The sequence below is a fragment of the Oncorhynchus kisutch genome, linkage group LG18 (genome assembly GCF_002021735.2).
Source record: "Oncorhynchus kisutch isolate 150728-3 linkage group LG18, Okis_V2, whole genome shotgun sequence".
In the NCBI taxonomy this organism is placed as follows: Eukaryota; Metazoa; Chordata; class Actinopteri; order Salmoniformes; family Salmonidae; genus Oncorhynchus; species Oncorhynchus kisutch.
Window position 1 is genome coordinate 63,342,067 of NC_034191.2, and position 27,717 is coordinate 63,369,783.

The window sequence follows — 27,717 nt, forward strand, 5'->3', positions numbered from 1 at the left end:
TTATTAGTGGATATTGGCCTAATTCTGCCCTGCATGCATTGTTTGTAGTTTTCCAATGGGGTGTTTGTCACATTGGGTGAAATCTTGTTTTGCAAGTGAACCCCACATCTGCCATAAAGTGCAATTGGTTCAATGACACAATAAATTAGTTTTAGCCAAATTTTTACAGGAATTTGAATGTTTTTTAATGGCGTTTAATTTCTTTCTCAAGTTCATTCACTGCATCATCAACTTTGGTCTAATTTCCTGAGATCTTGATCTCTGGAAAAACATTATTTTACTATTTTTGGGGTTTACTGCCAGGGCCCAGGTTCTCTCTCGCTCTCTCTTTCTCCCCCCCTCTCTCTCTCCTGTTCACTGGTCCTCTATGCATTTTAATTTCCAGGGAAATATGAAACAAAGCAGGAAATCCTACATGTTTTTGAAAATAAATTGTTGCATGCTTGGGTATAATGGTACATGTACTGTTGTGACAAGTACAAAAATTGCAATTTTCTCCCAAGAACACACCATTTAAAGCTCTGAAAAATAATGGAAATAGGCATTCATATTCAGTGTTTGAATGAGACTTAGGGACCAATGCAAGGGTCCAAAATCCCCAAATAATTGCTGTGTGACTTATTCATTACAGGTATTATAAGGCCACAGGGTGAGACCCAGATGCAGACATGGGAGGCAGATGGTTCGAGCCTCTGATATTTATTGTAATCCAAGGGTCAGGCAATATAATGGCCCTGGACAGGCAAAAGATCATAAAGGTCAGAATCCAGGAGGTACAAAGAGGCAGGCAGGCTCGAGGTCAGGGCAGGCAGTATGTTCAGGCAGGGGGGTTCAGAGTCAAGGCAGGCAAGTGTCAAAACCAGGAGGACTAGCAAAAGAGAGATAAGAAAAAGCAGGAGCACAGAAAAACAAGAGAAACTGGCAACAGACAAACAGGGAACACCGGAATAAATACTCAGGGACTAATGGGGAAAACGGGTGACACCTGGAGGTGGGTGGAGACAATCACAAAGACAGGTGAAACAGATCAGGGTGTGACAGGTATAGGCTATGATTCACAAAAAAATGTGTGCGGGCTAACACAGCTCCCATTTCTGCTAGGTACCCGTTTCTTATGCTATCATTGTATGAGGGGGTTGGACAACCATGGAATTCAGTATAGGCCTCTTCCAGCCGTACTCTTATCACCAACATGTAAAGTTTAGACATCCACTCAACACTGTTCTCTGTGTTATTCAATTCTTTACATTTTCTGCAGAGATATCTCTTTCTGTCGCTCTCTCCATCTCTCTTTCTCTCCCTCTCTCTCTCTGAGGGATGAAGAGGAGGAGGATGGGGAGTGAAGTGATTGAACAGTTAGCAGCTGGCATGGTGTGGACTAGCATGGTTGTTTCTGGATGCCAAGGACAGCGCAGCAGAGCATATGACTGGAGAGGTGGCCTATGTCCAGACCAGGCGTGTGCGTCCCAAAGGGCACCCTATTCCCTATATAGTGCACTGCCCACCAGGGCCCAAAGTAGTGCACTACATAGGGAATGGGGTGCCATTTGGGACACAACCCTCCTCTGTCCTCTCACCACCACTCAGCTCCTGTTACAGTACAACTATCTATCTCCCAGAGACTCCACACAGCACAGCACGATGTGCAGGACCATCTGACTGCCAGGTAGGTATCATCATTCTTCAGATGAATACATACTTCGGAAAGTATTCGGAAAGTATTCAGACCTCTTTACTTTCTCCACATTGTATACGTTACTGTCTTATTCTAAAATTGATTAAATAAACAAAAATCCTCAGTCTACTATCTCAAAATGAAAAAGCATTGTTTGCAAACGTTGATTTAAAAAAAAAACAGAAATACCTTATTTACATAAGTATTAAGACCCTTCATGTGAGATTCGAAATTGAGCTCAGGTGCATCCTGTTTCCATTGATCATCCTTGAGATGTTTCTTCAACTTGATTGGATTCCACCTGTGGTAAATTCACTTGATTGTACATGATTTGGAAAGGCACACACCTGTCTATATAAGGTCCCACAGTTGACAGTGCATGTCAAATCAAAAACAAGCCATGAGGTCGAAGAAATTGTCCTTAGAGCTCCGAGACAGGATTGTGTCGAGGCACAGATCTGGGGAAGGGTACCAAAACATTTCTGCAGCACCAAGAACACAGTGGCCTCCATCATTCTTAAATGGAGGAAGTTTGGAACCACCAAGACTCTTCCTAGAGCTGGCTGCCTGGCCAAACTGAGCAATTGGTGGAGAAGGGCCTTGGTCAGGGAGGTGACCAAGAACCCGATGGTCACGCTGACAGAGCTCTATAGTTCCTCTGTGGAGATGGGAGAACATTCCAGAAGAACAACCATCTCAGCAGCACTACACCAATCAGGTCTTTATGGTCGAATGGCCAGACAGAAGCCACTCCTCACTTAAAGGTACATGACAGCCCGCTTGGAGTTTGCCAAAAGGCACCTAAAGGACTCTCAGACCATGAGAGACAAGCTTCTCTGGTCTGATGAAACCAAGATTCAACACTTTGGCCTGAATGCCAAGCATCACGTCTGGAGGAAACCTGGCACCATCCCTACGGTGAAGAATGGTGGTGGCAGCATCATGCTGTGGGGATGTTTTTCAGCGGCAGGGACTGGGAGACTAGTCAGGATCAAAGGAAAGATGAACGGAGCAAAGTACAGAGAGATCCTTGATGAAAATCTGTGGTGAAGGTTCCCCTTCCAACAGGACAACGACCCTAAGCACACAGCCAAGACAACACAGGAGTGGCTTCGGGACAAGTCTCTGAAGGTCCTTGAGTGGTCCAGCCAGAGCCCGTACTTGAACTCAATCTAATATCTCTGGAGAGACCTGAAAATAGCTGTGCAATGACGCTCCCCATCCAACCTGTCAGAGCTTGAGAGGATCTGCAGAGAAAAATGGGAGAAACTCCACAAATACAGGTCTGCAAAGCTTGTAGCATCATACCAAAGAAGGCTCTACGCTGTAATCGCTGCCAAAGGTGCTTCAACAAAGTACTAAGTAAAGGGTCTGAATACTTATGTACATTTCTGGGTTTTTTTAAATGTCGAAAAACCTGTTTTAGTTTTGTCATTATGGGGTATTGTGTGAAGATTGAAGAGGAAAGAAAACGATTTAATCCATTTTAGAATAAGGCTGTAAAGTAACAAAATGTGGAAAAAGTAAAGAGGTCTGAATACTTTCCGAAGGCACTGTGCTGAGATAAATATTGAGATTCATCAACATAGATAGGCACATACAGACAGGCTTCAAATGGATCTAGTCCCCTTGTCTGATAATGTGAATGATGTTTCGAATCGTAATCCTCGTCACAGAGGACATACTCATAGTGTGCCACTGTCTCATGAGGGTGTCTGGTCATCTAAACAAGTAGCCTCTCATTTCAATGTATTTAGGTTGGTAGATATTGAAAACTGTTTGTTGGAGTCTGAGTCTATGTTTAGATTTGGGGCATACAATATGAGATACGAGACACAGTCGATGGAGACCGGCTGAAAAGCACTGACCGTATTTGTACATATTTGTCCTGAACTTTCTCACTGCTTTTACACCTGTTTTGATTCACGAGAGCAACGGTGAGTAAGATTTCCTGTTTATTTATATTATGGGACATCAACTTGGTTTGATATGGTTATTTTTTAGAACTCATATTTGGATATTGGAAGCCTGACAGGGCAGGGCCAACAGAGGAATGCAGTGGAGGGAGGGAGGGAGGGATAGAGAGAAAGAGATAGAGGGAGAGAGAGAGACAGGAGCTCTGCCAGGCTCACTGTCAAGCTATCTCCTCTTCCCTCTCCTGTCCCTCTCTCAGTCCCTGCCGCTATTTCGGAGGCTTGGCATAGTGGCATACCTCCACTGGGCAGCCAGATGATCAGTCCTCCTGAGCACCCAGGCCCTGTCACATAGCCCACATTCCCACAATCCACTTCTCTCCCGAGCCCGGCATCATGTTTGTAATATATAGAAACCCTCTCCTCGGCCCTCGCTCACACTGACATTTCATCTGGTGACAATGGATAATATCTTTACACCACAGGGCTCCTTTCACTCCACATCCTGAGATGATGTTGCTGGATTGGTCGGGTGGGCAGGTGGTTTTATTTAAGCTACATCCAGAATGTAACATTAGCCTTTTGCAGGAACAAACAGTTCTCATGTTGTGCTATGTTAGATTTTACCTAGGCCTTGTCCCATAGTATAATCCTATGGTATAAACATGATTTAAAATGTATATATTATATGTGTATTATGGTTAGTATATAAATATAATATTACTGAGCTGAGGTTTACTGTCTTACAGATGAATTGTCAAAACACTGGACAGAGCAGATACGGTCTAAATGGATCTGAGAGCTAGCATTATAGCCCCTAAGTGATAGAAGAGGCACCATAGGTTAGCACAGGGGCAATCATTGTTTTTTTTCTCCTGTATTGATCGTCTGGATGATATAACCCTAACACTGTCAGTATGTGGCTGGTCTGAAAGGGCCAGGAGAGACCTGACGAATCAATGGGCTGGGAGACCCAAGAGAGGGTTAGGATGAGGGGGATCAGGTCAGACGGCCAGAGGGCATCAGCTGTGTATAACTGATGGACAAAGCAGTGGAGTGGAAAGCATACAAACATGGAAATGGAGGGGGATCACCCACATGAGTGTCCTGGGAGCAAACACTATATTCAAAAAAAGGTTACCATGGTTTCACTGAGTAACATATTTTATTAAACCATCTCATCTTAAACCTGAGCGATGCAATAACAGATCAGAATGTATGCCCCCCTACCGGTCTCTCTCAGACCTCTGGCCTTTTTCACGAGTCATCGTTGCAGTGTTATAACCGTCTCAGTATATCTGGGCAGTCCTCCAGCGTCAGATGACACAACGTCAGTCAGGTTTTCAAAACAACATCAGTGTGGTGCTGGGGGGAGAATAAGAAGAGAACTATGGTAAGGAAAGTGTTAATATTGTGTGCTATTTGACTCATATTGTTTTGAATGTATGATGTACAGTACAGAGGGCGGTATGGTCAACTGTCTGTTACATTTCTTAGTTGATTCATATATTTTGTTTTACAGCCATGTTAAATATTGTTATTTTTCTTGCCAATATAGTATCTAGTAATAATGTTTTCAATTTCAATTATTCAAAATTCACATTTTGTCATCCAGTACAATAAAAACAGAGAAAAACTGAAAAGCTGAAGTACATTTCAAGAGAAAGCCATTTTAACCGTTAATTCTGTTCCTGTTGGACTAAATTACACAGATGGCTTCAACTGTGGCAGAGAGAGCCATGGGGGCAATCATTGGAGCAGCTGTGGCAGACGCAGCAGGTAATTTCATGGGACTGATATCTTTTCAATAACTGTAATATCCCAATAAGATACTGCAGCACTGGCTCAAACATAGCTCTGATGTAATGTCTTGGTGTTAATCAGTATGAGACAGCTGCACAGCTGCACATCTGCCAGTGATGATATTAAGAGTATAAAAGGGTGTTACCCTACTCTGCCTTCTCAACAAAGTTAAACAACAGTGTTATAAAATCAATAGTGTTCCATTAGAATTAAAGTACATACAATCAATGTCATATGGATTGATGGATCGCTCTTGCTTTGTGCAATATTACAAGCCGTACACGTACAGTATGGCAATTCATGATCTGGACTCGTTCTAGATTTGGAAAGTGTTCAATATCATTATGTCTAATAACCACAGTACATAACGCATACCGAAGACTGAATATTATGACAGGGAAGCGAGTTGGATCCAAGCTGATGAAACCCCTATTTCTGGTTGTAGATACCTTATACAACATCCACAGGAAATAAGGGTCCCAGACAATAACAATGACTCAATACATTAGGTCTATGCCAAAATAAGAGACAAAATACAACTAAGGCTACACTAATATCAGTCCAGTAACTTTCTCTTTTCTATGTACCCCACCCGAACAGCCCAGCCCATGCATTGGATTTACAACCCAGAGCGACTGAAGGAGGTTCTGTCAGATCTGGAACCGTGTCCAGAGTTCCGCCCTCAGTCTGCTAACCCATTCTACCGCAGAGAGACCGGAGAGCAGACGTGCTACGGAGACCAGGCCTACGTACTGCTAGAGTCACTCAGTCAATGTGGAGGTAGCATACTGACACCCAATAGGACGAACATCCAATGGCCCAAGGTCTTGCTAAATAAAGAACATTTCATGTCGAGTTTGTGTTATCGTGTTCACTCCATGAATGACATAATATACTCATATGCTCTATGTTTTTATTGGTAATCACTAGATGTGAACGTGGAGGACTTGACCAAGCGCATCTACAAGTTCTTTGGCCCTGACACTGTGTATGATCTTCCTCTCAATAACCCATACAGACAAAAGAACGGTAGGCAACCAATCAGCAGTCATTTCCTGTATGTGTACAAACTGTTGCTTTTCTGTGCCCCATCATCTGACCAATGACAAGAGAAACAGTTTTTTTTTAAGTGAATAACTTACTAGGCATCTGGTCCCCCAGAGGGGTAGGGTGGTTGTGTGCTTTTGTCCGTTTTTTATACCACAGAGTTTTATTTTCCCCTTTGGTAACTTATGGGGAATCCCCTTTTTAAAAACGATGTTCCGGACAAAAACACTTTCCTATTGGGATATCATGAAGCCAGGGTTTTTAAACTATTCTGCACAGTATGGTTATTGAACATGTAAAACTCAGCAAAAAAAGAAACGTCCCTTTTTCAGGACCACATCTTTCAAAGATAATTTGTAAAAATCCAAATAACTTCACAGATCTTCATTGTAAAGGGTTTAAACACTGTTTCCCATGCTTGTTCAATGAACCATAAACAATTAATGAACATGTACCTGTGGAACAGTCATTAAGAAACTAACAGCTTACAGACAGTAGGCAATTATGGTCACAGTTATGAAAACCTAGGACACTAAAGAGGCTTTTCTACTGACTCTGAAAAACACTTAAAGAAAGATGGTCATCTGCGTGAACTTGCCTTAGGCATGCTGCAAGGAGGCATGAGGACTGCAGATGTGGCCAGGGCAATAAATTGCAATGTCCGTACTGTGACACGCCTAAGAATGCGCTACAGGAAGACAGGAGGGACAGCTGATCGTCCTCGCAGTGGCAGACCACGTGTAACAACACCTGCACAGGATCGGTACATCAGAACATCACACCTGCGGGACAGGTACAGGATGGCAACAACAACTGCCCGAATTACACCAGGAACGCACAATCCCTCCATCAGTGCTCAGACTGTCCGCAATAGACTGAGAGAGGCCGGACTGAGGGCTTGCAGGCCTGTTGTAAGGCAGGTCCTCAACAGACATCATTGGCAACAACGTCGCCTATGGGCACAAACCCACCGTCACTGGACCAGACAGGACTGGCAAAAAGTGCTCTTCGCTGATGAGTCGCAGTTCTGTCTCACCAGGGGTGATGGTCGGATTCGCGTTTATCGTCTATGGAATGATCGTTACACCGAGGCCTGAACTCTGGAGCGGGATCGATTTGGAGTTGGAGGGTCCGTCATGGTCTGGCGCGGTGTGTCACAGCATCATCAGACTGAGCTTGTTGTCATTGCAGGCAATCGCAACGCTGTGCGTTACAGTGAAGACATCCTCCTTCCTCATGTGGTACCCTTCCTGCAGGCTCATCCTGACATGACCCTCCAGCATGACAATGCCACCAGCCATACTGCTTGTTCTGTGTGGGATTTCCTGCAAGACAGGAATGTCAGTGTTCTTCCATGGCCAGTGAAGAGCCCGGATCTCAATCCCATTGAGCATGTCTGGGACCTGTTGGATCGTAGGGTGAGGGCCAGGGCCATTCCCCCCAGAAATGTCCGAGAACTTGCAGATGCCTTGGTGGAAGAGTGGGGTAACAAGAACTGGAAAATCGGGTGCAGTCCATGAGGAGGAGATGCACAGCAGTACCTAATGCAGCTGGTGGCCACACCAGATACTGACTGTTACTTTTGATTTTGACTCTCCCTTTGTTCAGGGACACATTATTCAATTTCTGTTAGTCACTTGTCTGTGGAACCTGTTCAGTTTATGTCTCAGTTGTTGAATCTTGTTATGTTCATACAAATATTTACACATGTTAAGTTTGCTGAAAATAAATGCTGTTGACAGTGAGAGGACGTTCCTTTTTTCATTGAGTTTACATTTTTTTCAGTCAGCTAAAGCTGTTCACTCTCAATTGAAATGTAAAGGTCCTAAAGCTGTCCTGCCCATTGATGGCCCTTGGAGAAACGCAAGCCTCAAAGCCTTCATGAGGAACGTGGATGCAGGAAACGAAAAGACAGGTACAGTAACATAAAGATCACCAGCTGAAAGGAAGCACGTCTGTCCTGGGTTCATTTATTATGAGTTACATTTAGACACAACCTGTTTGAAAAAAGTACAAGCTGTCAAATCGCTGATTCCTTCTGTCACTGATTCCTCACCTCCCTCTCAAGGCGCATTGGAGGATAGGCTCCAAGGTCCCTCTCCTTAGACCTCCTCCTCCAATGAGCTTTGAGAGGGACGTGAGGAATTGAGGGAATCAAAGATTTTACTTTTTCACTCTCCATTTCAGGATGTGATGTGGACTGTCAGATGGACGGGGTCACCAAGATGGCTCCCGTTGTGGCGATGTTTGCTGGGATGCCGGAGATGTTGGAGAAGGTGGAGACGGCCATACGTGTAACCCAGAACAACGATATGTGTGTGGCCATGACACTGGCTGCAGCAAGGTACTGTAGGCCTTTAGAGCAGATAATGGCTCTTAATGCATAAAGGCCTCATAAATTGTGTAATTTATCTCATTACTCACGTCCATTAACATGCTTCATAACACAATCCATATTTAATGGGCTCCCAAGTGGTGCAGTGGTCTAAGGCACAGCATCTCAATGCTAGAGGCGTCCATACAGACACCCTGGTTCGAATACATGTTGTATCACAACAGGCTGTGATTGCGGTTCGCATAGGGTGGCTGGTGTAGGCCGTCATCGTAAGTAATAATTTGTTCTTAACTGACTTGCCTAGTTAAATAAAGGTAAAATACTGACTACAGTTGTGGTAGGTACAATATCTAAACTGAACAAAAAAGTTAAATGCAACATGTAAATGTCCCATGTTTCATGAGCTGAAATAAAATATCCCCCAAAAATTCCATAAGTACAAAAAGCTTATTTCTCTAAAATGTTGAACACCAATTCATTTACATTCCTGTTAGTGAGCATTTCTCATTTGCCAAGATAATCCATGTAGTATATCAAGAAGGTGATTCAACAACATGATCATTACACAGGTGCACCTTGTGCTAGGAAAATAAAAGGCCACTCTTAAAATGTGCAGTTTTTTCACACAACGCAACGCCACAAATGTCTCAGATTTTGAAGGAGAGTGCAATTGGCATGCTGACTGCAGGAATTTCCACCAGAGCTGTTGCCAGATCATTTATTGTTAATTTCTCTACCATAAGCCGCTTCCAACATCGTTTTAGAGAATTTGACAGTACGTCTAACTCACAACCACACGTGTATGGCGTCATGTGGACGAGCGGTTTGCTGATGTCAACATTGTGAACAGAACGCTGCATTGGTGGCGGTGGGGTTATGGTATGGAAAGGCATAAGCTATGGATAACATTTTGTCAATGTCAATTTGAAAACACAGATATACTGTGATGAGATCCTGAGGCCCATTGTCATGCCATTCATCTGCCATCACCTCATTTTCTCCATGATAATGCACGGCCCCATGTTGCAAGGATCTGTACACAGTTCCTGGAAGCTGAAAATGTCCCAGTTCTTCCATGGCCTGCATACTCACCAGACATGTCACCCATTGAGCACGTTTGGGATGCTCTGGATCGATGTGTATGACAGCATGTTCCAGTTCCTGCCAATATCCAGCAACTTCGCACAGCCATTGAAGGGTAGTGGGTCAACATTCCACAGGCCACAATCAACAGCCTGATCAACTCTATGCGAAGGAGATGTGTTGCGCTGCATGAGGCAAATAGTGGTCACACCAGATACTGACTGGTTTTCTGATCCACCTCCCTACCTTCTTTTTTAAGGTATCTGTGACAAACAGATGCATGTCGGTATTCCCAGTCATGTGAATTCCATAGATTAGGGCCTAATTAATTTATTTCAATTGACTGATTTCCTTATATGAACTGTAACTCAGTAAAATCTTTGAAATTGTTGCATGTTGAGTTTATAATTTTGCTCAGAATGCATTTCTTGTCAGGTTCCTGGAGCATTTCATCCTGCATGGTTCTGACCCCAATGCTCTGGACTCAGTGTTGGCCCAGCTCAACGACCCAAACAGAAACAACCCTCAGGACCTGGACAGGGCTGTTATTGGTACGACTCTAATGCCACTCCCGCTTATAAACATTCACAATCTTTCTGCTCATATATTATTAGGGCTTCATCCCAAATGACACCCTATTCCATATTTTCTGCCCTCCTTTGGATCATGACCCATAGAGCTCTGGTCAAAAGTAGTGCACTATTTAGGGAATAGGGTGCCATTTGATGTGCAGCCTAGCTAGAATGTTAAGTAAAGGCCTCCCAGGTGGCGCAGTGGTCTAAGGCACTGCATCGCAGTGCTAGCTGTGCCACCAGAGACTCTGGGTTTGAGCCAGGCTCTGTCGCAGCGGGCCGCGACTGGGAGGTCCATGGGGCAACGTCCGGGTTAGGGAGGGATTGTCCGGTAGGGATATCCTTGTCTCATTGCGCACTAGCGACTCCTGTGGCAGGCCGGGTGCAGTGCGCGCTGAACAGGTCGCTAGGTGTACGGTGTTTCCTCCGAAACATTGGTGCGGCTGGCTTCCGGGTTGGTTGCGCGCTGTGTTAAGAAGCAGTGCGGCTTGGTTGGGTTGTGTTTCGGGGGACGCATTGCTCTCGACCTTTGTCTCTCCCGAGCCCATACGGGAGTTGTAGCGATGAGACAAGACAGTAACTACTAACAATTGTATACCACAAAATTGGGGAGAAAAAGCGGGTAAAATAAATAAATAAATAGAATATTAAGTAATGATGTTGATCTCAACTGATTTATTTTACTAAGCGTTAGATTATACATATTTTATATTAAATATTAATACAATGGTGGGAACAGCCAAATCTCAGCCAGTCAAAACCTAAAACCTAACACAAGACTGTAAATGTAAATGGACATAGAATCTTGAGTGGCAGGTTAATGAAGAAAATGTCATTTTACCCCAAAGTATGGTAATAAAAAATGCATATGGGAAGTGTTAAATGTTGCATTTCACTCTACCTTTCACCATTGCAGCACAAATCTGTCAGGTGAAGGACAACTTATCCAAGCATTCCCCAGAGCTGATACCTGCTGTGTTCACTAACACATGAGGTAGGTCCCACACACACACACACACACACACACACACACACACACACACTAGGTAGGTGGCGTCGCCAGCACGGCTGTGGCAGCAGCAGGGTCCAGGCTGTCGACTTGGCACTGTAACCACACCATCCCAGTCAGCACATCCGTTAGCTAGTTAGTTAGTTAGTTATCCCTGGTCTAAGAAAGTGCTTTCCTTCTCTCTAGTCTTTGATCCCGTCATTAATGACCTCGTGCTTAAATGTCCCTCCCGTCTGAAGTGGGAGACGGGAGCTCCTGCATCTTTGAACCTAAAACACATGTTAGGATGTGTGTAACTCATATTAGGATGTGTGTAACTCATATTAGGATGTGTGTAACTCATGTTAGGATGTGTGTAACTCATGTTAGGATGTGTGTAACTCATGTTAGGATGTGTGTGTAACTCATGTTAGGATGTGTGTAACTCATGCTAGGATGTGTGTGTAACTCATGTTAGGATGTGTGTAACTCATATTAGGATGTCTGTAACTCATGTTAGGATGTGTGTAACATGTTAGGATCTGTGTAACTCATATTAGGATGTGTGTAACTCATATTAGGATGTGTGTAACTCATGTTAGGATGTGTGTAACTCATGTTAGGATGTGTGTAACATGTTAGGATCTGTGTAACTCATATTAGGATGTGTGTAACTCATATTAGGATGTGTGTTACTCATGTTAGGATGTGTGTAACTCATGTTAGGATGTGTGTAACTCATGTTAGGATGTGTGTAACTCATATTAGGATGTGTGTAACTCATGTTAGGATGTGTGTAACTCATGTTAGGATGTGTGTAACTCATGTTAGGATGTGTGTAACTCATATTAGGATGTGTGTAACTCATGTTAGGATGTGTGTAACTCGTGTTAGGATGTGTGTAACTCATGTTAGGATGTGTGTAACATGTTAGGATCTGTGTAACTCATATTAGGATGTGTGTAACTCATATTAGGATGTGTGTAACTCATGTTAGGATGTGTGTAACTCATGTTAGGATGTGTGTAACTCATATTAGGATGTGTGTAACTCATATTAGGATGTGTGTAACTCATGTTAGAATGTGTGTAACTCATGTTAGGATGTGTGTAACTCATGTTAGGATGTGTGTAACTCATGTTAGGATGTGTGTAACTCATGTTAGGATGTGTGTAACTCATATTAGGATGTGTGTACCATGTTAGGATGTGTGTAACTCATATTAGGATGTGTGTAACTCATATTAGGGTGTGTGTAACTCATATTAGGGTGTGTGTAACTCATATTAGGATGTGTGTAACATGTTAGGGTGTGTGTAACTCATATTAGGATGTGTGTAACTCATGTTAGGATGTGTGTGTAACTCATATTAGGATGTGTGTAACCCATGTTAGGATGTGTGTGTAACTCATGTTAGGATGTGTGTAACTCATGTTAGGATGTGTGTAACTCATGTTAGGATGTGTGTAACTCATGTTAGGATGTGTGTAATTCATGTTAGGATGTGTGTAACTCATGTTAGGATGTGTATGTAACTCATGTTAGGATGTGTGTAACTCATGTTAGGATGTGTGTGTAACTCATGTTAGGATGTGTGTGTAACTCATGTTAGGATGTGTATGTAACTCATGTTAGGATGTGTGTAACTCATGTTAGGATGTGTGTAACTCATGTTAGGATGTGTGTAACTCATGTTAGGATGTGTGTAACTCATGTTAGTATGTGTATGTAACTCATGTTAGGATGTGTGTGTAACTCATGTTAGGATGTGTGTAACTCATGTTAGGATGTTTATGTAACTCATGTTAGTATGTGTATGTAACTCATGTTAGGATGTGTGTGTAACTCATGTTAGGATGTGTGTAACTCATGTTAGGATGTTTATGTAACTCATGTTAGGATGTGTATGTAACTCATGTTAGGATGTGTGTAACTCATGTTAGGATGTGTGTAACTCATGTTAGGATGTGTGTAACTCATGTTAGGATGTTTATGTAACTCATGTTAGGATGTGTATGTAACTCATGTTAGGATGTGTGTAACTCATGTTAGGATGTGTGTAACTCATGTTAGGATGTGTGTGTAACTCATGTTAGGATGTGTGTAACTCATGCTAGGATGTGTGTGTAACTCATGTTAGGATGTGTGTAACTCATATTAGGATGTCTGTAACTCATGTTAGGATGTGTGTAACATGTTAGGATCTGTGTAACTCATATTAGGATGTGTGTAACTCATATTAGGATGTGTGTAACTCATGTTAGGATGTGTGTAACTCATGTTAGGATGTGTGTAACATGTTAGGATCTGTGTAACTCATATTAGGATGTGTGTAACTCATATTAGGATGTGTGTTACTCATGTTAGGATGTGTGTAACTCATGTTAGGATGTGTGTAACTCATGTTAGGATGTGTGTAACTCATATTAGGATGTGTGTAACTCATGTTAGGATGTGTGTAACTCATGTTAGGATGTGTGTAACTCATGTTAGGATGTGTGTAACTCATATTAGGATGTGTGTAACTCATGTTAGGATGTGTGTAACTCGTGTTAGGATGTGTGTAACTCATGTTAGGATGTGTGTAACATGTTAGGATCTGTGTAACTCAAATTAGGATGTGTGTAACTCATATTAGGATGTGTGTAACTCATGTTAGGATGTGTGTAACTCATGTTAGGATGTGTGTAACTCATATTAGGATGTGTGTAACTCATATTAGGATGTGTGTAACTCATGTTAGGATGTGTGTAACTCATGTTAGGATGTGTGTAACTCATGTTAGGATGTGTGTAACTCATGTTAGGATGTGTGTAACTCATGTTAGGATGTGTGTAACTCATATTAGGATGTGTGTACCATGTTAGGATGTGTGTAACTCATATTAGGATGTGTGTAACTCATATTAGGGTGTGTGTAACTCATATTAGGGTGTGTGTAACTCATATTAGGATGTGTGTAACATGTTAGGGTGTGTGTAACTCATATTAGGATGTGTGTAACTCATGTTAGGATGTGTGTGTAACTCATATTAGGATGTGTGTAACCCATGTTAGGATGTGTGTGTAACTCATGTTAGGATGTGTGTAACTCATGTTAGGATGTGTGTAACTCATGTTAGGATGTGTGTAACTCATGTTAGGATGTGTGTAATTCATGTTAGGATGTGTGTAACTCATGTTAGGATGTGTATGTAACTCATGTTAGGATGTGTGTAACTCATGTTAGGATGTGTGTGTAACTCATGTTAGGATGTGTGTGTAACTCATGTTAGGATGTGTATGTAACTCATGTTAGGATGTGTGTAACTCATGTTAGGATGTGTGTAACTCATGTTAGGATGTGTGTAACTCATGTTAGGATGTGTGTAACTCATGTTAGTATGTGTATGTAACTCATGTTAGGATGTGTGTGTAACTCATGTTAGGATGTGTGTAACTCATGTTAGGATGTTTATGTAACTCATGTTAGTATGTGTATGTAACTCATGTTAGGATGTGTGTGTAACTCATGTTAGGATGTGTGTAACTCATGTTAGGATGTTTATGTAACTCATGTTAGGATGTGTATGTAACTCATGTTAGGATGTGTGTAACTCATGTTAGGATGTGTGTAACTCATGTTAGGATGTGTGTAACTCATGTTAGGATGTTTATGTAACTCATGTTAGGATGTGTATGTAACTCATGTTAGGATGTGTGTAACTCATGTTAGGATGTGTGTAACTCATGTTAGGATGTGTATGTAACTCATGTTAGGATGTGTGTGTAACTCATGTTAGGATGTGTGTGTAACTCATGTTAGGATGTGTGTAACTCATGTTAGGATGTTTATGTAACTCATGTTAGGATGTGTATGTAACTCATGTTAGGATGTGTGTAACTCATGTTAGGATGTGTGTAACTCATGTTAGGATGTGTGTAACTCATGTTAGGATGTTTATGTAACTCATGTTAGGATGTGTATGTAACTCATGTTAGGATGTGTGTAACTCATGTTAGGATGTGTGTAACTCATGTTAGGATGTGTATGTAACTCATGTTAGGATGTGTGTGTAACTCATGTTAGGATGTGTGTGTAACTCATGTTAGGATGTGTGTAACTCATGTTAGGATGTTTATGTAACTCATGTTAGGATGTGTATGTAACTCATGTTAGGATGTGTGTGTAACTCATGTTAGGATGTGTGTAACTCATGTTAGGATGTTTATGTAACGCATGTTAGGATGTGTGTAACTCATGTTAGGATGTGTGTAACTCATGTTAGGATGTGTGTAACTCATATTAGGATGTGTGTACCATGTTAGGATGTGTGTAACTCATATTAGGATGTGTGTAACTCATATTAGGGTGTGTGTAACTCATATTAGGGTGTGTGTAACTCATATTAGGATGTGTGTAACATGTTAGGGTGTGTGTAACTCATATTAGGATGTGTGTAACTCATGTTAGGATGTGTGTGTAACTCATATTAGGATGTGTGTAACCCATGTTAGGATGTGTGTGTAACTCATGTTAGGATGTGTGTAACTCATGTTAGGATGTGTGTAACTCATGTTAGGATGTGTGTAACTCATGTTAGGATGTGTGTAATTCATGTTAGGATGTGTGTAACTCATGTTAGGATGTGTATGTAACTCATGTTAGGATGTGTGTAACTCATGTTAGGATGTGTGTGTAACTCATGTTAGGATGTGTGTGTAACTCATGTTAGGATGTGTATGTAACTCATGTTAGGATGTGTGTAACTCATGTTAGGATGTGTGTAACTCATGTTAGGATGTGTGTAACTCATGTTAGGATGTGTGTAACTCATGTTAGTATGTGTATGTAACTCATGTTAGGATGTGTGTGTAACTCATGTTAGGATGTGTGTAACTCATGTTAGGATGTTTATGTAACTCATGTTAGTATGTGTATGTAACTCATGTTAGGATGTATGTAACTCATGTTAGGATGTGTGTAACATGTTAGGATGTGTGTGTAACTCATGTTAGGATGTGTGTGTAACTCATGTTAGGATGTGTATGTAACTCATGTTAGGATGTGTATGTAACTCATGTTAGGATGTGTTTAACTCATGTTAGGATGTGTGTAACTCATGTTAGGATGTGTGTAACTCATGTTAGGATGTGTGTAACTCATGTTAGGATGTGTGTAACTCATGTTAGGATGTGTGTACTCATATTAGGATGTTTATGTAACTCATGTTAGGATGTGTATGTAACTCATGTTAGGATGTGTGTAACTCATGTTAGGATGTGTGTAACTCATGTTAGGATGTGTGTAACTCATGTTAGGATGTGTGTAACTCATGTTAGGATGTGTGTAACTCATGTTAGGATGTGTATGTAACTCATGTTAGGATGTGTGTAACTCATGTTAGGATGTGTGTAACTCATGTTAGGATGTGTGTAACTCATGTTAGGATGTGTGTAACTCATGTTAGGATGTGTGTAACTCATGTTAGGATGTGTGTAACTCATGTTAGGATGTGTATGTAACTCATGTTAGGATGTGTGTGTAACCCATGTTAGGATGTGTATGTAACTCATGTTAGGATGTGTATGTAACTCATGTTAGGAAGTATGTAACTCATGTTAGGATGTGTGTGTAACTCATGTTAGGATGTGTGTGTAACCCATGTTAGGATGTGTATGTAACTCATGTTAGGATGTGTATGTAACTCATGTTAGGATGTATGTAACTCATGTTAGGATGTGTATGTAACTCATGTTAGGATGTGTATGTAACTCATGTCAGGATGTGTATGTAACTCATGTTAGGATGTGTATGTAACTCATGTTAGGATGTGTGTAACTCATGTTAGGATGTGTGTAACTCATGTTAGGATGTGTATGTAACTCATGTTAGGATGTGTATGTAACTCATGTTAGGATGTGTGTGTAACTCATGTTAGGATGTGTGTAACATGTTAGGATGTGTGTGTAACTCATGTTAGGATGTGTGTGTAACTCATGTTAGGATGTGTATGTAACTCATGTTAGGATGTGTATGTAACTCAAGTTAGGATGTGTATGTAACTCATGTTAGGATGTGTGTAACTCATGTTAGGATGTGTGTAACTCATGTTAGGATGTGTGTGTAACTCATGTTAGGATGTGTGTGTAACTCATGTTAGGATGTGTATGTAACTCATGTTAGGATGTGTGTAACTCATGTTAGGATGTGTGTAACTCATGTTAGGATGTGTGTAACTCATGTTAGGATGTGTGTAACTCATGTTAGTATGTGTATGTAACTCATGTTAGGATGTGTGTGTAACTCATGTTAGGATGTGTGTAACTCATGTTAGGATGTTTATGTAACTCATGTTAGTATGTGTATGTAACTCATGTTAGGATGTGTGTGTAACTCATGTTAGGATGTGTGTAACTCATGTTAGGATGTTTATGTAACTCATGTTAGGATGTGTATGTAACTCATGTTAGGATGTGTGTAACTCATGTTAGGATGTGTGTAACTCATGTTAGGATGTGTGTAACTCATGTTAGGATGTTTATGTAACTCATGTTAGGATGTGTATGTAACTCATGTTAGGATGTGTGTAACTCATGTTAGGATGTGTGTAACTCATGTTAGGATGTGTATGTAACTCATGTTAGGATGTGTGTGTAACTCATGTTAGGATGTGTGTGTAACTCATGTTAGGATGTGTGTAACTCATGTTAGGATGTTTATGTAACTCATGTTAGGATGTGTATGTAACTCATGTTAGGATGTGTGTGTAACTCATGTTAGGATGTGTGTAACTCATGTTAGGATGTTTATGTAACGCATGTTAGGATGTGTATGTAACTCATGTTAGGATGTGTGTAACTCATGTTAGGATGTGTGTAACTCATGTTAGGATGTTTATGTAACTCATGTTAGGATGTGTGTGTACTCATGTTAGGATGTGTGTGTAACTCATGTTAGGATGTGTATGTAACTCATGTTAGGATGTGTGTAACCCATGTTAGGATGTGTATGTAACTCATGTTAGGATGTGTATGTAACTCATGTTAGGATGTGTATGTAACTCATGTTAGGATGTGTGTAACTCATGTTAGGATGTGTGTGTAACTCATGTTAGGATGTGTATGTAACTCATGTTAGGATGTGTATGTAACTCATGTTAGGATGTGTGTAACTCATGTTAGGATGTGTGTATAACTCATGTTAGGATGTGTATGTAACTCATGTTAGGATGTGTGTAACTCATGTTAGGATGTGTATGTAACTCATGGTAGGATGTGTATGTAACTCATGTTAGGATGTGTATGTAACTCATGTTAGGATGTGTGTAACTCATGTTAGGATGTGTGTAACATGTTAGGATGTGTGTGTAACTCATGTTAGGATGTATGTAACTCATGTTAGGATGTGTGTAACATGTTAGGATGTGTGTGTAACTCATGTAGGATGTGTGTGTAACCCATGTTAGGATGTGTATGTAACTCATGTTAGGATGTGTATGTAACTCATGTTAGGATGTATGTAACTCATGTTAGGATGTGTGTAACATGTTAGGATGTGTGTGTAACTCATGTTAGGATGTGTGTGTAACTCATGTTAGGATGTGTATGTAACTCATGTTAGGATGTGTATGTAACTCATGTTAGGATGTGTTTAACTCATGTTAGGATGTGTGTAACTCATGTTAGGATGTGTGTAACTCATGTTAGGATGTGTGTAACTCATGTTAGGATGTGTGTAACTCATGTTAGGATGTGTGTAACTCATATTAGGATGTTTATGTAACTCATGTTAGGATGTGTATGTAACTCATGTTAGGATGTGTGTAACTCATGTTAGGATGTGTGTAACTCATGTTAGGATGTGTGTAACTCATGTTAGGATGTGTGTAACTCATGTTAGGATGTGTGTAACTCATGTTAGGATGTGTATGTAACTCATGTTAGGATGTGTGTAACTCATGTTAGGATGTGTGTAACTCATGTTAGGATGTGTGTAACTCATGTTAGGATGTGTGTAAACTCATGTTAGGATGTGTGTAACTCATGTTAGGATGTGTGTAACTCATGTTAGGATGTGTATGTAACTCATGTTAGGATGTGTGTGTAACCCATGTTAGGATGTGTATGTAACTCATGTTAGGATGTGTATGTAACTCATGTTAGGAAGTATGTAACTCATGTTAGGATGTGTGTGTAACTCATGTTAGGATGTGTGTGTAACCCATGTTAGGATGTGTATGTAACTCATGTTAGGATGTGTATGTAACTCATGTTAGGATGTATGTAACTCATGTTAGGATGTGTATGTAACTCATGTTAGGATGTGTATGTAACTCATGTCAGGATGTGTATGTAACTCATGTTAGGATGTGTATGTAACTCATGTTAGGATGTGTGTAACTCATGTTAGGATGTGTGTAACTCATGTTAGGATGTGTATGTAACTCATGTTAGGATGTGTATGTAACTCATGTTAGGATGTGTGTGTAACTCATGTTAGGATGTGTGTAACATGTTAGGATGTGTGTGTAACTCATGTTAGGATGTGTGTGTAACTCATGTTAGGATGTGTATGTAACTCATGTTAGGATGTGTATGTAACTCAAGTTAGGATGTGTATGTAACTCATGTTAGGATGTGTGTAACTCATGTTAGGATGTGTGTAACTCATGTTAGGATGTGTGTAACTCATGTTAGGATGTGTGTAATTCATGTTAGGATGTGTGTAACTCATGTTAGGATGTGTATGTAACTCATGTTAGGATGTGTGTAACTCATGTTAGGATGTGTGTAACTCATGTTAGGATGTGTGTAACTCATGTTAGGATGTGTGTAACTCATGTTAGTATGTGTATGTAACTCATGTTAGGATGTGTGTGTAACTCAATGTTAGGATGTGTGTAACTCATGTTAGGATGTTTATGTAACTCATGTTAGTATGTGTATGTAACTCATGTTAGGATGTGTGTGTAACTCATGTTAGGATGTGTGTAACTCATGTTAGGATGTTTATGTAACTCATGTTAGGATGTGTATGTAACTCATGTTAGGATGTGTGTAACTCATGTTAGGATGTGTGTAACTCATGTTAGGATGTGTGTAACTCATGTTAGGATGTTTATGTAACTCATGTTAGGATGTGTATGTAACTCATGTTAGGATGTGTGTGTAACTCATGTTAGGATGTGTGTGTAACTCATGTTAGGATGTGTGTAACTCATGTTAGGATGTTTATGTAACTCATGTTAGGATGTGTATGTAACTCATGTTAGGATGTGTGTGTAACTCATGTTAGGATGTGTGTAACTCATGTTAGGATGTTTATGTAACTCATGTTAGGATGTGTATGTAACTCATGTTAGGATGTGTGTAACTCATGTTAGGATGTGTGTAACTCATGTTAGGATGTTTATGTAACTCATGTTAGGATGTGTGTGTAACTCATGTTAGGATGTGTGTAACTCATGTTAGGATGTGTGTGTAACTCATGTTAGGATGTGTATGTAACTCATGTTAGGATGTGTGTAACCCATGTTAGGATGTGTATGTAACTCATGTTAGGATGTGTATGTAACTCATGTTAGGATGTGTATGTAACTCATGTTAGGATGTGTGTAACTCATGTTAGGATGTGTGTGTAACTCATGTTAGGATGTGTATGTAACTCATGTTAGGATTTGTATGTAACTCATGTTAGGATGTGTGTAACTCATGTTAGGATGTGTGTGTAACTCATGTTAGGATGTGTATGTAACTCATGTTAGGATGTGTGTAACTCATGTTAGGATGTGTATGTAACTCATGTTAGGATGTGTATGTAACTCATGTTAGGATGTGTATGTAACTCATGTTAGGATGTGTGTAACTCATGTTAGGATGTGTGTAACATGTTAGGATGTGTGTGTAACTCATGTTAGGATGTATGTAACTCATGTTAGGATGCTTGTAACATGTTAGGATGTGTGTGTAACTCATGTTAGGATGTGTGTGTAACCCATGTTAGGATGTGTATGTAACTCATGTTAGGATGTGTATGTAACTCATGTTAGGATGTATGTAACTCATGTTAGGATGTGTGTAACATGTTAGGATGTGTGTGTAACTCATGTTAGGATGTGTGTGTAACTCATGTTAGGATGTGTATGTAACTCATGTTAGGATGTGTATGTAACTCATGTTAGGATGTGTATGTAACTCATGTTAGGATGTGTGTAACTCATGTTAGGATGTGTATGTAACTCATGTTAGGATGTGTGTAACTCATGTTAGGATGTGTGTAACTCATGTTAGGATGTGTGTAACTCATATTAGGATGTGTGTAACTCATGTTAGGATGTGTGTAACTCATGTTAGGATGTGTGTAACTCATGTTAGGATGTTTATGTAACTCATGTTAGGATGTGTATGTAACTCATGTTAGGATGTGTGTGTAACTCATGTTAGGATGTGTGTGTAACTCATGTTAGGATGTGTGTAACTCATGTTAGGATGTTTATGTAACTCATGTTAGGATGTGTATGTAACTCATGTTAGGATGTGTGTGTAACTCATGTTAGGATGTGTGTAACTCATGTTAGGATGTTTATGTAACTCATGTTAGGATGTGTATGTAACTCATGTTAGGATGTGTGTAACTCATGTTAGGATGTGTGTAACTCATGTTAGGATGTTTATGTAACTCATGTTAGGATGTGTGTGTAACTCATGTTAGGATGTGTGTAACTCATGTTAGGATGTGTGTGTAACTCATGTTAGGATGTGTATGTAACTCATGTTAGGATGTGTGTAACCCATGTTAGGATGTGTATGTAACTCATGTTAGGATGTGTATGTAACTCATGTTAGGATGTGTATGTAACTCATGTTAGGATGTGTGTAACTCATGTTAGGATGTGTGTGTAACTCATGTTAGGATGTGTATGTAACTCATGTTAGGATTTGTATGTAACTCATGTTAGGATGTGTGTAACTCATGTTAGGATGTGTGTGTAACTCATGTTAGGATGTGTATGTAACTCATGTTAGGATGTGTGTAACTCATGTTAGGATGTGTATGTAACTCATGTTAGGATGTGTATGTAACTCATGTTAGGATGTGTATGTAACTCATGTTAGGATGTGTGTAACTCATGTTAGGATGTGTGTAACATGTTAGGATGTGTGTGTAACTCATGTTAGGATGTATGTAACTCATGTTAGGATGCTTGTAACATGTTAGGATGTGTGTGTAACTCATGTAGGATGTGTGTGTAACCCATGTTAGGATGTGTATGTAACTCATGTTAGGATGTGTATGTAACTCATGTTAGGATGTATGTAACTCATGTTAGGATGTGTGTAACATGTTAGGATTGTGTGTAACTCATGTTAGGATGTGTGTGTAACTCATGTAGGATGTGTATGTAACTCATGTTAGGATGTGTATGTAACTCATGTTAGGATGTGTATGTAACTCATGTTAGGATGTGTGTAACTCATGTTAGGATGTGTATGTAACTCATGTTAGGATGTGTGTAACTCATGTTAGGATGTGTGTAACTCATGTTAGGATGTGTGTAACTCATGTTAGGATGTGTGTAACTCATGTTAGGATGTGTGTAACTCATGTTAGGATGTGTGTAACTCATATTAGGATGTTTATGTAACTCATGTTAGGATGTGTATGTAACTCATGTTAGGATGTGTGTAACTCATGTTAGGATGTGTGTAACTCATGTTAGGATGTGTGTAACTCATGTTAGGATGTGGTGTAACTCATGTTAGGATGTGTGTAACTCATGTTAGGATGTGTATGTAACTCATGTTAGGATGTGTGTAACTCATGTTAGGATGTGTGTAACTCATGTTAGGATGTGTGTAACTCATGTTAGATGTGTGTAACTTCATGTTAGGATGTGTGTAACTCATGTTAGGATGTGTATGTAACTCATGTTAGGATGTGTGTAACTCATGTTAGGATGTGTGTAACTCATGTTAGGATGTGTGTAACTCATGTTAGGATGTGTATGTAACTCATGTTAGGATGTGTGTAACTCATGTTAGGATGTGTGTAACTCATGTTAGGATGTGTGTAACTCATGTTAGGATGTGTGTAACTCATGTTAGGATGTGTATGTAACTCATGTTAGGATGTGTGTAACTCATGTTAGGATGTGTGTAACTCATATTAGGATGTGTGTTACTCATGTTAGGATGTGTGTAACTCATGTTAGGATGTGTAGTAACTCATGTTAGGATGTGTGTAACTCATGTAGGATGTGTTGTAACTCATGTTAGGATGTGTGTAACTCATGTTAGGATGTGTGTAACTCATGTTAGGATGTGTGTAACTCATGTTAGGATGTGTGTAACTCATGTTAGGATGTGTGTAACTCATGTTAGGATGTGTGTAACTCATGTTAGGATGTGTGTAACTCATGTTAGGATGTGTGTAACTCATGTTAGCGATGTGTGTAACTCATGTTAGGATGTGTGTAACTCATGTTAGGATGTGTGTGTAACTCATGTTAGGATGTGTGTAACTCATGTTAGGATGTGTGTCAACTCATGGTTAGTAGGATGTGTGTAACTCATGTTAGGATGTGTGTAACTCATGTTAGGATGTGTGTAACTCATGTTAGGATGTGTGTAACTCATGTTAGGATGTGTATGTAACTCATGTTAGGATGTGTGTAACTCATGTTAGGATGTGTGTAACTCATGTTTAGGATGTGTGTAACTCATGTTAGGATGTGTGTAACTCATGTTAGGAATGTTGTGTAACTCATGTTAGGATGTTGTAACTCATGTTAGGATGTGTATGTAACTCATGTTAGGATGTGTGTAACTCATGTTAGGATGTGTGTAACTCATGTTAGGATGTGTGTAACTCATGTTAGGATGTGTGTAACTCATGTTAGGATGTGTGTAACTCATGTTAGGATGTATGTAACTCATGTTAGGATGTGTGTAACTCATGTTAGGATGTGTGTGTAACTCATGTTAGGATGTATGTAACTCATGTTAGGATGTATGTAACTCATGCTAGGATGTGTGTAACTCATGTTAGGATGTGTGTAACTCATGTTGGTGTATTCCTCCCTTCACCTCTCAGTTCAGAAGGATTTATTGACATGGAAAATGTAACCACATACACTGCCCAATAAAACTTAAGAAATATATTGAATGATTGATGACATAAGTAAATAGTATGAATACAATTACCTCTTGGTCCTTATCTGTGTCTGCGGTTCTTATCTCCAGCCTTGCCAGGTGCATTCCAGGGAGCACTGCACGGGGTCCTGACACTGAGCCAGCTGGAGGAGGCAGTCAGGGGAACCATGCGTCGCGGGGGATGCACCGCCAGTAGGGCCTCATTCATAGGGGCCTGTTTTGGAGCACAGGTAGGGTTGGAGCAAAACCCTACATTTACATTTTGGTCATTTAGCAGGCATTCTTATCCAGAGCAACTTACAGTCAGTTACACTGTCTGGCCCATGCAAATATTATCAAAATATGGAACTTTATTCATCAGAAGTAGCTAGCTAGTATTTCAAGTAGCTAGTATTTACATACAGTGAGGGGAAAAAGTATTTGATCCCCTGCTGATTTTGTACGTTTGCCCACTGACAAAGAAATGATACGTCTGTAATTTTAATGGTAGGTTTATTGGAACAGTGAGAGACAGAATAACAACAACAAAAATCTCGAAAAACGCATGTCAAAAATGTTATAAATTGATTTGCAATTTAATGAGAGAAGTAAGTATTTGACCCCTCTGCAAAACATGACTTAGTGCTTGGTGGCAAAACCCTTGTTGGCAATCACAGAGGTCAGATGTTTCTTGTAGTTGGCCACCAGGTTTGCACACATCTCAGGAGGGATTTTGTCCCACTCCTCTTTGCAGATCTTCTCCAAGTCATTAAGGTTTCGAGGCTGACGTTTGGCAACTTGAACCTTCAGCTCCCTCCACATATTTTCTATGGGATTAAGGTCTGGAGACTGGCTAGGCCACTCCAGGACCTTAATGTGCTTCTTCTTGAGCCACTCCTTTGTTGCCTTGGCCGTGTGTTTGGGGTCATTGTCATGCTGGAATGCCCATCCACGACCCATTTTCAATGCCCTGGCTGAGGGAAGGAGGTTCTCACCAAAGATTTGACGGTACATGGCCCTGTCCATCGTCCCTTTGATGCGTTGAAGTTGTCCTGTCCATTTAGCAGAAAAACACCCCCAAAACATAATGTTTTCACCTCCATGTTTGACGGTGGGGATGGTGGCAGCATTCCTCCTCCTCCAAACACGGCGAGTTGAGTTGATGCGAAAGAGCTCCATTTTGGTCTCATCTGACCAAAACACTTTCACCCAGTTGTCCTGGGAGGGGGACCTTGGGGGCGCTGCAGGATTTCAGTCCTTCACGGCGTAGTGTGTTACCAATTGTTTTCTTGGTGACTATGGTCCCAGCTGCCTTGAGATCATTGACAAGATCCTCCCGTGTAATTCTGGGCTGATTCCTCACTGTTCTCATGATCATTGCAACTCTATGAGGTGAGATCTTGCATGGAGCCCCAGGCCGAGGGAGATTGATAGTTATTTTGTGTTTCTTCCATTTGCGAATAATCGCACCAACTGTTGTCACCTTCTCACCAAGCTGCTTGGCGATGGTCTTGTAGCCCATTCCAGCCTTGTGTAGGTCTACAATCTTGTCCCTGACATCCTTGGAGAGCTCTTTGGTCTTGGCCATGGTGGAGAGTTTGGAATCTGATTAATTGTTTGCTTCAGTGGACAGGTGTCTTTTATACAGGTAACAAACTGAGATTAGGAGCACTCCCTTTAAGAGTGTGCTCCTAATCTCAGTTTGTTACCTGTATAAAAGACACCTGGTAGCCAGATTGAGAGGGGGTCAAATACCTATTTCCCTCATTAAAATGCTAATCAAAATGCAAATCAAATCAAAATGCAAATCAATTGTTTTTCTGGATTTTTTGTTGTTATTCTGTCTCTCACTGTTCAAATAAACCTACCATTAAAATTATAGATGGATCATTTCTTTGTCAGTGGGCAAACGTACAAAATTCCCTCACTGTAGTTGTCACATGGTCATTTGATTGTAAGACCTTCCACACAGCGGGATATTCAAACCTAATCATTCAAGTTATTTGTTCTATAAGTCAACCTTCATCCAATTTACAAATGTTGACTATAAGGTGTAGCCTATATAACGAGTAAGCACTAAAAACAACGTTTCTGTATCCCTTGTCCATAGTTTCAGCCTGGGTAATGAGTTTGACCTCGGATGGATTGCTTTGTGTCTGCTCTGAAGGCTTAGCATTTTATATACTGTAGCCTTTATCTGTTCCTCCTCCCTTGTCTTTCCAGACAGGTCTTCAGGGAATCCCAGAGTCTTGGAAGAACAGGACCCTCAAATATCCTGTGCTGCTGGGACTGGCTAAGAAAGTTGTAGGCTCACAGCAAGCCTAGACTTGGCACATCGTGTTAAAGGCAGTTATGCAAATGTATTTACTAAATGAATGTATTGCTAAAGCTGATTAACATAACCAGTCCAACATATTATTTGGGAATATGAATTATGTATTGATGATGTTTTTTGGTAGTTGCTTTGTAAGCCCATTTTATAACACAGTTGTACTTTGACAAAACAGTTTATGAAAGTTATATTCTAAAGTAACATTTGACGGATGTAACTTGAACCTTGTTGCTCTGTCAAAGCTGCAGTATGTTGCAAAATGATGAGTATATGGAATATGGAATATTCTTGTCATGTATACATTAGGATTAAAAGAGGAGGATACTTGTGAACCATTTTTGAGGTAACTGAGTACATAAAATGAATTAACATAGCATCTAAACTAAATGAGGAAGATTACAAATAGCATTTGTGTGTTGTGGTGCTTGCATGTATAGGAAATTATTAACTTGTCACATATTGCAGTTGTTTACTTCACCTTAGCTACAGCTCTGAAATGCTGTCTCTATGGTTTTGGGTGGTTTTTCAGTTGAAATAACCTCTGCTCCGGTTAGAGAAACTGAGGGCTTGCAATAATTTAAAGAACAGAAATGTATTTTGCAAAAGAGGAAATGAATTTCAGCTAGTTTCAATACTCTCTATCTCTTTCTCTCTCTGGCATGGGTTCTGTTGAAGTGAAATAACAGAGACACAAAGATTTACCGTGCTGAAACAACTGAAGGGACTGCAACTTATCCCTCCCTCAAAGGAGTTAGTCTGTTTTCTTAAAATTGCTGACTTCCATATTACCATGTTCTCAATGGCGCCTATGATGATTTTGAATGTACTCTCTGCATAAAATGAAGCCAATATCTTAA

At 40.3% G+C, this 27,717-nt stretch overlaps 1 protein-coding gene across 1 annotated transcript; it reads left to right on the forward strand.

Annotated features, from left to right (window-relative positions):
• Positions 1–4,858: 4,858 nt before the first annotated feature.
• Positions 4,859–27,717, forward strand: LOC109909962 (crystallin J1B-like). Its single transcript, XM_020509069.2, has 10 exons — positions 4,859–4,981; positions 5,301–5,367; positions 5,992–6,171; positions 6,322–6,420; positions 8,261–8,353; positions 8,626–8,782; positions 10,292–10,407; positions 11,345–11,422; positions 24,640–24,779; positions 26,752–27,717. Exons 1-10 carry the CDS (start codon positions 4,979–4,981, stop codon positions 26,851–26,853), a joined length of 1,035 nt encoding a protein of 344 aa, XP_020364658.1. The 5' UTR covers positions 4,859–4,978; the 3' UTR covers positions 26,854–27,717.